General features: G+C 39.1%; 1 protein-coding gene across 10 annotated transcripts in view; it reads left to right on the top strand.

The window, feature by feature from the left end:
* The first annotated feature begins 1,264 nt into the window (after positions 1-1,264).
* LOC105196478 (neurobeachin) overlaps positions 1,265-15,689 on the top strand; it is a 233,392-nt gene continuing 218,967 nt past the window's right edge. For 5 of the 10 annotated variants that reach the window (XM_026135356.2, XM_039459672.1, XM_039459673.1 and 2 more), the window contains exon 1: positions 4,358-4,558. In XM_026135356.2, coding sequence (XP_025991141.1) covers positions 4,358-4,558 — 201 coding nt within the window. Of the gene's footprint in view, positions 4,559-15,689 lie in introns of all 10 variants that reach the window. The other 5 variants (XM_026135361.2, XM_026135358.2, XM_039459670.1 and 2 more) reach the window with 2 other exon arrangements.

The following is a 15,689-nucleotide window of genomic DNA, read 5'->3' on the forward strand; positions in this document are numbered from 1 at the left end:
AGAAACGGATTATTGACTGTGCAAATTAATAATTCGAATAACAAATTTAAAGCAAATAGATGTAACTAAATTAAACGTTAATTCATTCATCGAATAATTCTCTAAATTGGATAGCAGTAGAAAAAGTCAAAATAGGTCAGACAATTCTATGTAATAAAGACGAGAAAGAAAGAAGATAGAAAAATTCTATAAGAAGGAAAGTACGTTAGTTTAAAAAAAATTCTATGGGAATTGCGATAGAGAAATCAATAAAGAATATAAGAGAAAATGGGGAAAGGGAACAAAAAGAGAATAAGCGATCCCGAGCTACAGAATGGAGATTTCGGAATAAAAGCGAACCATTGTACTACGATGCAGTAGCGCAAATCATAGACGATCGTCGAAAACTCGAAACCTTATTTCGTAATAGGAGTGTAATTCGCAAACTAGATATGTATAAGGTTTCACTCGCATTACAATTTCGATCCTGTTGCCTAACATCTTTTAGCGAATGAAAGAATGATCCGTAGTCGTAAACTTAACACCTAACTCATTTTCATCTCAAGTTAATTCTAATAATTATAATTTCCGTAATATTTTTTTCCTTCTTTACTGCGAACTTACTTACTTTCTCGTTTATTATTGCCATCTGCTGCTAACCAGAAATAAAGCACCCTTTTGTGAGCATTTCATAAGAAACACCGGAAGACGCATTAAGGACATCGCAAACGATCGCTGGTCGGACCGAGCGCATTCATCCGCTTGAATATCCAACCTAACCGTGCCTGGCGTAAAAATCGCCGCTGGCGTTATGCCGGGTCAACGGCGCGAGGCGAAAGATACGCGACGAAGAGGAGGCGCGTAGCGAGCACACAGACGACACGAGAAATAAAGAATGCGATAAAAGAACGCGATAGAGAACGGGCGTGAGTTCGGGGGACGGCGAAAGGAACGAAAGAAGCGTAAGAAGCAGGATGACGAAGAATAAGACCGAAGTACAGCGTTGGTCGGTAGTATGGCCGGGGTGAAACGGCGAATAGAGCCTCGTGAGCAAGGGTAGTTGGGGAAACGAAAGGGGAGGGGCGGGGGGCAAGTGTTCGCACGAGGGGGAGGACGAGGGGAGAGAGAGAGAGAGAGAGAGAGAGAGAGAGAGAGAGAGAGAGAGAGAGAGCTGGTGGATTTTGCGAGAGCGTCGCGCGAAGGGGCCGGGGGTGGCGCCGCGGGCCGCGCCGTCGCCCAGCATCCCTCGTTTCCACCCGCCCACTCTTGTAAAGGCGCACCCTCACGCCGAGAGTATCTGGTAGTCATACGCTGGCCCGTTGCGAGCCCGCTGATGTAGCTGCGCTGTTCTCGCTTCTAGTGAGTTGCGTCCACGTTATATGCGTTACGCAGTGACAACCGCGTGTTTCGATCCGATCGAAGTGTGCCTGCGAAGAGTCGGTAGATCTTCGTAGGCCCATCAGTTCTTGTCGTCGCTTATGACCAACGTTTATTCGTAATATAAAGGTGCGAAAGGTGCGAAAAGCTTGTCGTGCGATTCTCGCGATTGTCTCTTTCGAAGACGGTCGAGTGGTTATCTTCCAATTTTCGGCAGAACAACGGTACAGTTGAAGTGGCCGTGATAGCCGGCGGGACCAAAGCGCTTAGTATCTCGGTGTACCTCAAAGCCGACATATCCGGCGAGGATTGCTCACATGGTCCATGTTTTGTTTCTGTGATTACCTCGCCGTGGCTCCCTCTCGATCGCTTCCGCTCGCGGCGACGAGCTACTATCGTGTCTAAAGCGCGCGCTTCAGCGACCTCGTGTGCGAGACCAGCGTGCACGACGCGACGAGAAGACTCGCGGATAAGCTCGTGGAACATTCCGCTGACGCGGGATGCTCGGACTACAGTGGTGCTTTCAGTGAGATGCTTGCCGATAGACGTGGTGGCGGTAGTAGCTATAGGATCATTGACACGACGATCCCCGAACCCCTAATCAACAATCTGGTTGTCATCGGCAGCGGGAACGCGTTAACGTCCAATGTCTCGAGCGACCCTCGTTCGGATGAAATCGTGTGATTGACATTATCCCGAACGGTCGAACCGTTGTAGTATCGAGGATTCGCGCCTCGTACTGCGTTTTCCATCATTTTCTCTGTCTCTGCCTCTCCGCCACGAAGCGGATAATCCGTAGAAGGAAATGCGACGTCATTGACGGCATTTAAACCGACGGTACGACCGACGCTCGCGACGTTAGTTCGCGTAAAGTGCATTGAACGACTTCGTGATCGCTTACTCCGTGAGGCGTCTTACGTGAGAGAGAAGTAGTAGAGTAGAAACGGAGTACTGAGAAGAGAGAAAATTTACTGTTCCAGACAAGAGCTCGAGATTCCCCTGCATTTCCCGGAAGATCGGTGTTACGTTTTTTACAAGACTGATCGAGACGCTCAAAAAAGCTTGCGGCAATTGAACGGAGAAATGGATACATTCTTGATTATCGGCATCTGCTTCTTCTGCTACGAGATGTGCGATTTAATCAGGCGGTATACCGCCCCGCAAGCGATAGAGACGCAATGCCCGGCGGAAACGACCACCAAGGCACTGCCCCCGCAGAAGATATATTCGATTTCTCGCAAGATTCAAGGACCCCGCGCCTGTTGCCCGCAATAGATCGCGCCTTTGATTTCGATACGGATAATTTTATCTATAGAGTCGTCGTTTAACATTTGTTAGTGTGGGAAACGAGCCGCTTTGTGCGAACTACGGCGGACAAAGGATCACCACTTCGCCAAACCTCAAACGGATGTAGAATTCCGCCGGACCGACCCGGAGCAAATGGATAGCCGCGCGAGATGGATTTACAGTTCCACGCAGTGATAACAGACGCCCGTCTCGGAGATTCATGATGTTTACGGAGGTCCGAGGCAGCGACGCGATCGATAATGATTTGTCAGCTGTTACGCCACCTGGAACGTAGACCAGCGGATCGACCAGTTCTTAGGTGATGATTCGTAGACGTGATACGATCGAGGACCAATTCGCAATTCTTGTCGGCAAACGTGTCGTTTCATTCATAAATGCTCCTCAAGGAAATAAGGCGCGCTAGTTGCGAATCGATAAGACACGATGAGTAGGATCCGCCGGGCAGTTTAGCCCACGGACAACGAAACGATTCGCTGACGTAATGGTTACCAATGTTGTTTGATATTCGCGGATGTGTGCGGATGTACCGACGATGCAATTGCTCGATTGGTACGCGTGAAATCGGCAGTGGCAAAATTCACTCGAGCGACACTAGTCTCTACGACGCATGCGGTACACGCCGTCATCGCGTAACATGGAAAGCAGAGAGAGAGATAGATCGTCGTTAGGCTTTTAAGAGAGCCGGCAAGTGATATCGATTCAGAACGTCGCGACCGATAGCTCGCCACGAGAGTGAGGGAAAAGCAAACTCGTTTGACGAACTCTTCAGTACGTGCCTGTGAATGCAGACTTTAGAACGGCGTTAGACGCCGAACGTTGTCGATGCGACCGCACCGGGCCGCGTCACATAAACAAGAAGTGAAGTTTCTTTTGTGTACCTCAGTTAAACTGGTATGGTCGTGAATGGTGGTGCATTATTCCTCAAAGTGTAACGCGCATCGTGTGTCGACATCCTAAGGAAGAGGAGAGAAGTAGTAACATCGATGCCTCGTTTACACGTCGTGATTGAATATGTTCACTGCCCGTAACTCAATCTTTACGTCCACGATCGTATCGAAAAGTTTTTGCAAAAAGATTCGCGGTTGTTGTAGAACTATATTATGACGCAAATATGTTTTGCGTCGAAATTCGAAAAGCAGAGGGCTGATAGCTTCAAGTGTGAACAAGTGAAATTAGACTGCAGCGCTGTTATATTTCGCAGTTGCCTGTAAAGTGCAAAGGTCCAATTTACCTTTAACAAAAGCGTTAACTTAATAAAATATGCTCACAGTGCGTTGCCATCGGTGAAATTTCTTCCCGAAATAGAAATGGCATTTGCACTGTTTTTATAATTACACGTTTTAGCAACAAAAAAAAAGACTCAACGTCAAGTGAAAGCGTCGTAAATTAAATTGCTGCGATGTGTTTTCTTATACTGTATAATGTGATTCATGATGCATACGTCAAGGCGCTTGCCGACCGATCGTGAGGGTGTTTCTGATCAACCAAAGTGGGATTTCTCGTGCCAGAAGATTTAGCGCGAGGACACGAGGAGAGATACATTCATCAATGCGACGAAGGGGAGGGCCATGAGTAATGCTCGATACGACCACCTCCGAAGTTCGATGCTCCGATGCCATGACGCTCTCGTGACCCCTTTTTGGCCGATAACCCGAGAGAGATCAAAACGAGAGATCATCGAAAACTAGAAGACATGGACTCGCTGGAGCGCCTAATGAGTTCCCGTTCTCACCCAGCTCTCACAGCGGCCACGCGATCGCAGAATGCCTTTGTACAGGCCAACCTCTGCTCCGTGATAGGCCGTAAAGGGCGACACCTCAATGGAACCTTTTGTTTAACCGGGGATACGATGGAAGGCATCATACAGTGCCTGGTCTTCCTCAAAGCTTTTTCGGTAAGAGATCCGTATCCGTCTCTCACGTATTCATGTATTCGCTCATATTGCGCTCAGTGAATCCTTGATGAACTTTTACGTGATAAAATATCTTGAAAGATCTCCTTTCTCCCGATATCACTCTTTCGCGACAAATTTAGGCTTTAACGAATTACAATTTACAATTCGCCACTTTTATAATTTGTGCATCAGGTTCTTAGAATAATACGTGACGATACAGTTATCAGATGTATAAATGTAACATACGCTTTAAATATCAGAAAAAAAATAAAAGGTATAATGAGTCGAGATCTATAAAATTTAGAAAATGTATTATAAAATTACACGTGCGACATGCTGATTATCTTTTAACGAGCACGGGGTTAAGTAAGAATAAATGACTGCCTGCTTAAAATGGCCGGCGTAAAAACCACGCTTCTTACGCTGATACGACAATGAGTTATTCCAGCAGTTAATTCCCGTATGTTATCTCGTTAGACGCGTTTAAAGAACGCCTGATTACACGCCATTTGTCGCGCGCCAAGAGAGATTTAGATATTTTTATCACGTGTCGCCGTTGTTAACTCGCAATTAAGATTACTTTCTTTTAACACTTTTCGTAATCTTTTTGTTTTAGATATTCCGTTGTTTCTCGCGTTTGCGCTGCATTTAGAAGATTGCTTTCTTTTTTATATAGCAAATTGAGGTGCACTTCGTACTCCATTTCATTTTCCATATGCGACTGCGGCAACGTGGTACGCATACGCATTGCGCGTTTATGCAAGTACGCCCGCGAGTACGTAAAAGCGCGAGGATATTTCGAAACTTCTTACGACGTGATTTACTCTCCCTTTATCGCTAAAACAAGAGGACATTAAGTGGCTAATTGCATTAATAAGCATTACATCAGTAATTAGTATTATTAAGTACTCAAGTAATTCGATAGAACATTTTCCATAGTTTGAGCGTCCAGTACGTTACCGCGATTAATTAAAGATACATTGACCGAGTCGTTACCATATTTTACCCGCGCGACGTACGATTCCAGATTAACTTAATTACATTTCAGAAATTTCCACGCTCAATGTTATAAATGCATACGTATTTCGAAATTTAAAGCAGCGATTATTGAGAAATTATTTTGTGTGTACATTATGTGGTATCTTGCTGCACCTATGTGCGGAATATTGACCACACAAGAAAAAGACACCGAAAAGATAAAGCTTTTACGTAATTGATAAGTTTGAAAATAGTTAGGCGCGCTTTACATAACTTTCTTCTTAAAAGAAAAAACTGAAGGTAAATTATCAATAATGAGAATTCGGCACTGAAATAATTAAAATATATCGTAAATTCGTACGAGCAATGTATTAGCTATGTATATATAAATGTGCTTCTTCAAATGACGCGGCCAAGCAGTATCGGAAGAAATGTAAACGGGGGAACACGAGCAGGTCATAATAATCTAATTAGGATGTCAGAATGAGGAACCGTTACTACCGTATAGTGAAAACAGAATATTCATTATCTCAATCTCTATTAAGAATGTTTTCATACATCAGATAAAGATAGCGAAATTTAAAAACTGTAAACTTCTTAGGTTTATATGAGTCATTTATTCCCTTAGTCAACAAGACGGTGTATTTTTATTTTCTTTACTTTATTCTTTTTTTGAAACGACGAAAAATTTTGGTAAATATTCGAATTTTGGTCCTAAAATCAGCTGCAAAGAAGAAAACAACGAAAAATTTATGACAGCGAAAATAATCCTATTTTGCTGCGGTTTTAAGTTAATAATTTTTAAAATGAGTACGTGGATTCAAATAAACTTTGTATATGCACATGTTTTATTAGTATACGTATGTAAAATATCTAATTTAAATTGTAATAATATTTTTCATTAAATATGCAAACAGATATTACAAAACCCGATTTCACATGTGTGTGTATGTGTGAGAGAAGAGCAAAAAATCAATAACTTTTAAACCAATGAGAGAATTACACTCAAATTTTACACAAATACTTCAAACATAGTAATAGAATACTCTAAAAACTTTGGAAATTTTTGATAATATTTTGAGATGCAACATATCCTTAAGGAAAAATTAATTTAAAAAGAATGTTTAATTTAAAAAGATCGTTAACATTTATCAAGTAATATATTTATCAAACAGAAAATTATGGCAACGGTAGAAATTAAGACGTACATTGTACACATTCTTTCAATTTGAAGTAAATATATATGTGAGTCATTCATTCCCTTAGTCAACAAGACGGTGTATTTTTATTTTCTTTACTTTACAGAGCATGTCTGAAAGAACATGCTGCGTTAACGAGAAAGAACGTAGAAAGAGGTAATAAACAAACGAAAATATTACGCAAGTATTAAACATTTTTATATTCCAAATTACAAACATTTATTTGTAGAAATGTAATTAACAAACAAATAGAACTATTCGTTAATTTGAAATTAATAAATTGGAGAAAAATATTAATAAATAAATCATTTGGCATTCGTTGAAATGTTTGAATTTATCAGTTACATTGGAAATAAATTTGATTTGCTCTTTGAAAGATTGACCAATTCCATTTTCCGCGCTGCTCGTGAATATAACTTTTTTTTTTAATAATAAAATCGTTGATAGATGCTTTATAAAAAGCTTCGATCAGATTATTTATGTTCCGCTCTACGTTGCTGATCGTTAACCGACGCTATGAATTTTTCAACGGATGTTACGAGTCAACGTTGGGATGAAGCGGTTTCCGCCAAATCGATCTCGATATCGCCTTTTTTGCTACGTAAGATTTTCACCTCAAAAGCAAGCCTCGATAGCATTGAAAGACGAGCATGCACTTTCTTGAGGCAATAAAGCCTCGATGTTGTTTTCAAGTTTCGCATCGATACCCGGGGCAAAAAGCTTGGGAGTAGCGTCTCAAGAGAAATTTAAACTCGGAATTGCGAAAGGAATTGAGCTTTCCTTTGACCGAACTCTTCGTTGAATTGGCGCATGGCCGAGTCTACAGAACGTCCTGCTTAGGTATCGTCTCATCAATCTCGGCGTAATTTAATTTGCGAGTGCGTCCGTCCTCGTTAAAGCATGCGCGTTTACAGGGCCTTTGATCGGTCGCAGAAATTATATTATGAAAATAACATCGAACTATCAACTACTGAGCCATTGGCGTGTATCAGATTCTTACACATACATATCCGTATATACGAAAAAAGATTAGTTGTAGCAACAAAAACCTATATGTAGCTAAATTTTAATTGTATATTACTAAAAGTTAGCTATCACGCATAAAATTTTGCTGCTGCAACTGGAATTAATTTTTGTTTCCATGTATAATTGTGTGTGTATGACAATGACAATGTGAAATTAACCAAAGTTTAGTTAAATAGTGATCAAATGAATTTTATAGTTATAATTACTAAATATATAATTTTGACTGAACAATTTGTTAATTATACATATGTACCAACCAGGTAATGCTGTTACCTAAATATATATTTTTGTGTGATTAAAAAAAATGAATCAAAAATTTTCGTTAAATGTAACTAAGTTTTTGGTACCAGTAACTATATACAAAATTCACTTCATTGATTATTCAACTAAACTTTGGTCTCACCAAACGATTTCTCTCGGCGTAAGTGTACATGTACATATATGTATATGTATATAATATCTCTAAATCATTTTTTTTTTTATGATTTGCACATCGCATATAAGATGGTTCTTTTCCGCGCACCGAAACCGAACCGATGATTTTGCAGCGTAGCTGCGGCAGATTAAACCTTGAATCCTTCTAAGCCGTACGGATCATTTATCAAACGCTTTTTGCGAGTCCATCCGACTGTTATACGCGGCTGCTGCTGGTGTGTGCGCGCGGATGGCGTAAAAATTTACAACGCGCCGAGGATGCGCATCCCTTTTCTCGCCCGTGCACCACCGCGTTCACCACGGCGCGGTTTACGGTGGCGTGGCGATAACTTCTTTTTTGCTCGGGACTTGTCGCCCGTCAAGGGAGTCTTTCGTACGCGTCTTATATAATCCCCGTCAACGCTGTTGTCGTTGTTATCGACATCGTCGTTGACGCGGCCGGCGTAGCAGCCAAGTGGATGACATTCTTCGTTTCCGTCGCACGTCCGAGATGAAGGGCACGACGAGGGTGATGATAACATCTCTATGAGGGTGTCTATGAATTTTTATCCGACCCGCCTGCGGCTAAGGGCCCACGAGAGGACGGAGAATTGCAGTGATCTCTTAAAAAAAGAAAAAAAGAAAAAAAACTTTCCCGGCCGCAATGATAAAAGTTATCGGAGGCGTTGCACCGTAACGAGGACGTCTTCGCGATTCCACTCGGCCAACGAGAAGAGCTCGGTCAAAGGGATACGATGTTGCCAAGAGGAAAGGGGTCTCTATCTATGATCTCGCAAGGGATCTCGAAGAGCTTCGTTATAAGATTGTCTTCTAGTTTGAAACGGCGTTACTTTTGAATGCAATTATATAATCAAGATTAAAGTGTGGACGTATATACGATTATTCGTTTGTTTTTTTTTGCATTGCAAATTTCTCTAACGACTTTACCGAAAGATCGATAATGCAAAATAAATTTAATCATTGATAATTTTTTTTTTATTTACTCGCGTTATATGCACTATAAATATTTTATTGTAAACATTAATTTAATTTAAATTTAGTTTGCATTTAATTTTGTTATTTCGATATAAATCATGCATTCGTATTAAATCTAATTTATAATGAACGTAATAATTATTATTCTATTTAATGCAATTTAGATACAATGTCAACATTTTATTTTCTTCTTCTGGCTATAATTATGTTATTAATAATGACATTTTTTAAAATACGAAAGCGTTTACGATTTGCATTTGTGGCAGAAATATATTCCGCAAACTTAATCAAAATTTCCGTTTAGGTTTTGCGAAGATTTTTACACATATGCGAAATTGCTCTATTTGCGGTTGTACAATTTCGAATCTTCGCCACATTGCGACATACCGCGCGACGATAACTCTTGGGTAGAAGTTTACGGGACATAAGTTTTCGCCCTTCGGGAGGAATATATATCAGTGTAGCAGTTATAGAATATCCGAGGGTCAAATACATGGGCTCCAGATTTTTCGATTTTCCCTTGGGTTATAAGATTTCACTTTTCCGAAAACTGCTCCTATATGAAGTCCCGATGATGCTATTCACGTTATGAACTAAAAATTTAAGCTAGAGAAATATGCGACCGATAATGTGACAACACAAATTAAACGAAATTGATCAATTGAAATTAATTTAATAATCCATGATGCTAACTAGAATCTAAATATTAAAATCCTTTTCCCTTCAAAAAACTAAAAAATTTATTGTGAAACATATCATCACAACCAAAGTTCGAACCTGGGACCTTTCGAATCTTTAGTATCTTAGTCAACTCAATTATTTAAGCCATTATGATTACTGAAAATAATCGATTTATCGATATTAACTGTTTCATCTTCCATGAAATAATTAAAAGTAAGAATTATAACATGTAATGGAATATTTTATGTTGTAAAAATATTAAATATTCGACATATATTTTTAGAGAAAATATACGATTTCAAAGATATATTAATTTAAATAAAAATACATTTCATCGTCATGTACTTTACGTTTAGAGATGAATAAATAATTGCTTTATTTATGTTAATTAATAAATCTCTACAAAATGTAATCGCAGTTACATGGTGGGTGTTTGTGTGTAGATTAATATTGATCGTTGTCTATCTAATTACTAAAAATATTTTTCGTGATGAAAAATCTATTGGAAAATCGTCAAAGAGCACTAGGGCGTTGAAACTTAAATCCGCCGTCCGTGTTTGTTCACGAAATAATCCATTGGTCTATTACCGAGCGTGAATGATATCCTCGTCGACGTGGAACCTCGCTTTTTCAGGAAATCGAATAACACTTCGAAAACTCTCGTTCTACCCATTCCGGATGTTCGATGGATATATCACGCGCTGTTTGGCGTTTATTTAGGAATTCAAACAATCCGTGCGTATACACATGCATATAAAACGTTATTCCGCTGAATGAGAAAAATTCATGTATCACCCGGCAACTATGTGTGTGTTTATGTAACAAAAATTTAATAACGTGTAACAATAGCGAGATTGATTGTGCGAAGAATATCGGATGGAGCGCAGCGGAGAATATATTGCTTTATTGCGATATAGAAGCATGTCTATGCAAAGAAATAATCAATGTGATGTGTGATCTAGAAAAAACATGTTTAGCGAGAGAAAAAAATCAATACTCTACTTCTCGAAGAGCAGTAATAAACAATACGTTAAAAAAGTTATCGGGGCTATATAATCGATCTATCCCTATGAATTTCGACATTTCACGAATTCAATCTGGAAAAAACGCGAAGCTATTGATTGATAGCAACACGTACGCTAACAGAAATATGATTATTAATTGCTCGATAGTAACCTGATAGTATCCACGGTATTTCTATTTATTGTTTTTGTGGGATAGACGGATGTTTAATTAAAATTCCGTTCGTCTTCATTTCCCGAATATTGTTTTCTTGGATATATAAATATGCAGTTAGGAGTAAAGAAAAAAAAAATAAAAGAGAAAAACTTTCGACATTTCGAATATAACCCTAAAAAAATTCACCTTAGAAATTTAGAGGAATGAAAAAGTAACTTGCACTTTGATGGCGTTCCTCGCGCAGACGTCGGATGATACGTGTGGTTCTTGCAACATTAAATATTCCCGCGACGAAATTTTACTTCTCTCACTAGCTGTAATATATCTGTAATTTTTACGCGAGGCGCGATCCGCATTCTCGTCAACGACCCGAATGAACCTACCGGACACGAGGGTAAGTTTTATCGTCGCCCCGGTGTCGGGCATCGCACTTTATGCCAACTTTCAAGCAGACATGGACTCGGAATTTATGGCTACTCTGCAAAGACGGGCTCTCACGACGATATTCCGACGGTATTTCCAGTGGGGAAAAATGTAGGGCAGTAAAAGTCCCGCACTTTTCTCTCTCTCTCAAAAATGCTCATATTCGATTTTTGTTTCACAACTCTTACTTTAATAAAATAATCAGAGTAAAATGGATGAGTTCACTTCATGGTATAAGACGCAGTCGCAAGTTTCCTACGTTATTTCTCAAAACTCGGGAAGAATACCTACGAGCGGATTACAACGTCAAGACTTCTCCATCATTTTTCGAGATCCCGAAGTTGCAGTACAATAGCATCATATCCGTTCATATTTCATCCCGCTCCTTGTCTTAATATGAGCTCAGTAAGATGGATTTTATCCCGGGGAAGGAATTAATAGCGTAGAAATATCGCCGCCGCGACGGATGCAATTATATTTTATTACGAATCCAACAATTAATAATCGTGTTTCCGTTAGCGTACACATTGCTGCGAGTCAATATCTTCGTGTGCTCTTTTTTTTGCTCGGTCGTATTTGTGAAATGTCGGAATTCGGGGAAACGGCGGAAGCGGGTATCATAGAACATGACACATCGTCGACATTCTGTAGTGGACCGTGCTGTTGTTTTTGCCGGGCAAACCTGAACGCTCGTGAGCGAGGTTTCATTTGGCGGTTGTGCAAACATCGATTCGCTGCCAATAAACATAGTTCTTCCGACACGAGTGTACGAACACTTAAGTATTCAAAGTCATTTCGAATTCTACAACGTATCATCAATGTTCGCCATCTGTTACCGCGCAACGCTCGCTTGTCATCACCTGATGGATCATCGCCTTTAAGATCCCACTAAAACCTAAATTAACGCTCGCCCGTGCGTAATGTCGTTTTAATACGATTAAATCGCTGCTGGTGATAGCCTTGATACAGTTTTTGTATTTCAATTAAATAATAATTCGAATTAAAATAATCTTTTTTTTTATGGAAAATTCCGAATAAAAAGCTGGATATTGTTAAAAAGACAAAAATGCGAGAATAGATTAATTTTCAGTAACAAATTTCCTTCATTAATTAATATCGCGCGTATACCGTATAAAATATGCGAATATAAATAGGAATTTAATATCATTTGTTAAGCTCTGTAATTAAATCTCGCGAAGCTTATGCAATGAAAGCATCATTTTTGCAACAAAATGTATCAAATTTATATCCGGAAACGACGGCAAATCGGAAGAAGTGGTCAATATTTCTTTTTTTTTTTACCTCTGCGTCCAAAATTGACGTTGAAAATTATTCATAAACTTTTCTGCGTTATTTTCATTTATCATGCACGCATTAGCAAAATATAATAGGATTCTTTTCTCCAAATTGTAGACCGCTTCTCTCTCTCTCTCGTCGAAATATTCCGTTATATACGTACATGTATTTCTGACCTGGTATTTTACATATACGCACCATCTGTTCGGGGCTAGGATTTTCCGTCCTTTCCACCGTGCAGGAAATACGGAGCTAAACAAACCGTGAAAACCGCGGCGTTATTAACCTTCGGATTATCAACTTGAATACCGACGTATTAAACAGGAGAATTTTTACCGTCAGTCTCTCAGAAAGAGTATATTCCGCGCTACGGAATTTCATAACGCAGTTTCGCGCGACATGGCGAAATAGCCGATGGCAATTTTTCAATTGAACCGCGGCTTTTACGCACGTAGAAGGAACACCGTGAGAGCCGCCAGTTTCAATTATATCGAGTGGAAGGCTGACGCTCCCGTCATGTTATGTTTCACAAATGACACGAGGATTTGACACTTTAGCGAGAATGGCTTGTCGGCGTTACGCGCTGGAGCGAAATTATGCGTCATTATCTTTCATCGTATTATATATTCCCGTGCCGCGCGCCGCGTGCATCGCAGCTGCGATTATTACGAGCGGTGTTCAATTATCGATAAAGAGAGGAGGAGCTCAAAATGTTCCGGACAAAAATCTTGCGTCATCAACGCGGCCGGTTATTGGTGCGTTATATCAGCATTGCGGGGTATGCGCGTAGTTACACCGTTCTGCCTACAGGGATTTGTATACATGATCGAACTTAATTACGAGATATGCGTGAATTACTCGCCATCGTGCGGCACGAGGGCATAAATATTCGACGATGCCCCCGGGTCATTAATATTCGGGAGAATTAATCATTTCCCTCTCGTATCTTTATGATAAAAAATTGTCTACTAATATATTCAGCGGTATACCAACGTCAGCGTGGCACAATCGGAGTAACGCTAATTTGCGAAGCGTTAACTGCGCGAATCCGTTGTTCCAAATCCGCCGTTGTTAAGCCACCACTGGAAACGCGTGCAACTCATATTATCACTCAAATATCTGTATAACTTCGATCGTCGTATGGAAGCACTGTCGCGTGAAGTATTTACGCTTCACGTTTACTTTACAGATTATTGCAGGAAATGAACATTTTTATAACGAGATCACCGTAATTGCCGCGTGACTTTGCGTGACGAGAGATTACGCGCGATCGTTATATCGCCGTCGCTATGCATTTTGTAATGTATTACGTCTTGCGATCTTTAGAAAACTGACAGCGCTTTTATCCGGGATATGCGCCATCAGACGCGGCATGCATGGTATTTCGCATTATCGCGGCGTGAAAGCGTTTAGATTTTAGTAATATTACCAATATCAACGTATAATCGCACTTTGCATATATTACACATATGCAAGTGGGCGATAACCGCAGGCTGTTATTATTTGTAAAATATATCGCGGCGGTGAGTGTGTACGTGGGGCAAAACCTGATATCACTGTACACACGTTCGCGTTTATCCCGAGTGCTGCCTGCCATCAATTTTCCACAATATCGTCTGCGTCGAGTGACGCACGCTCATTTTCATCTATCTCTTCGCAGAAACCAACTATAATTATTACTACTACTATCGAGTATCCAATACACACGTCAATATCAATATACACGTCATTTAAGTCTAAAGAGATTTTTCGTGACTTCCGCTAGAGATTACGAATTTAAAACGTATATACGGGATATGCGAGTACGAACTCGCGAACTTTTTTTTTATTCTGGAGGTGGAAATCTTTAAAAGACTCATTGCACATGAACAAATTGTTATTCCACATTTATGCATTATTCTTTATAATTATTCACAAGGAAACATTGCCAAGTATGAATTTTTTATTTTAATGAAACTGTTTTTACATATAGGTTACATAGATAAATGAATTTAAAAAATATCAGTAGCTGCCTAAAAACGGTTTTAAAGGGTAAAAACACTCCTTTTATGTAAAGCAATTTTTGGCTGTTTTTTTGTTATATCTTGAAAACTATTCAAAATATCAAAAAATGTTTCATACAAAAGTTTTATAATAAACTTACTTCTATTCATTCCAGTTAATATTTTTTTTAATTTAAAAGTTTTTTTAAACAATTATTTAAAAAAAAATATTAACGGGAATGAATAGAGGTAATTTTATTGTAAAATTTTTCCATAAAACATTTTTTGATATCTGAAATAGTTTATAATATAACAAATGAAGCTGACAATTGCTTTATAGAAGAGGGGTACTTTTACACTTTAAAATCGTTTTTTAGCAGCAATTAATATTTTCTAAATTTATCTATTTATGAACCTATAGGTATACAAGTTATTAAAATCATAAATTTACACTTAAAAATGTTTCCTTGTCAATGTCAAATACGTTCAAAAATATAAAATACATTGAGAAATATTAAGATAGCCGCCATGAGGTTTTATCGATACTTTTGAAATAAAGCGACTTTGTCTTTTCTAATAATTCCATCGCTAAAGAGAGAAGTACGGGAGAGAAGTACGTGCAAGAAGTCTGCTAAACAAGAAGCTGCGAGGAAGTTGCTAATGCATCTGAATCCAAAAGTAGCTAATTCAAACGTAGATAATCAAAATACAGTTGATTCAAATGCAGCCAAGTTAGAACGAAAATCAAACATAGCTAACATAAATATAAATATAAATATATTTATATTTATGTTATATATATATATAATCTTGGCAAGAATACGCTTGAAAATATGATACAAATTTTAGCCTAAATCTCGTATTATATTTTTAAGCGTTTTCTTTTCGAGATAATTTATGTTTATATTACCTATATTTGATTTAATTCTATCTTGGCTGAGTTTGAATCGTTTAGAT

Source organism: Solenopsis invicta, chromosome 2 (assembly GCF_016802725.1).
Source record: "Solenopsis invicta isolate M01_SB chromosome 2, UNIL_Sinv_3.0, whole genome shotgun sequence".
Classification (NCBI taxonomy): Eukaryota; Metazoa; Arthropoda; class Insecta; order Hymenoptera; family Formicidae; genus Solenopsis; species Solenopsis invicta.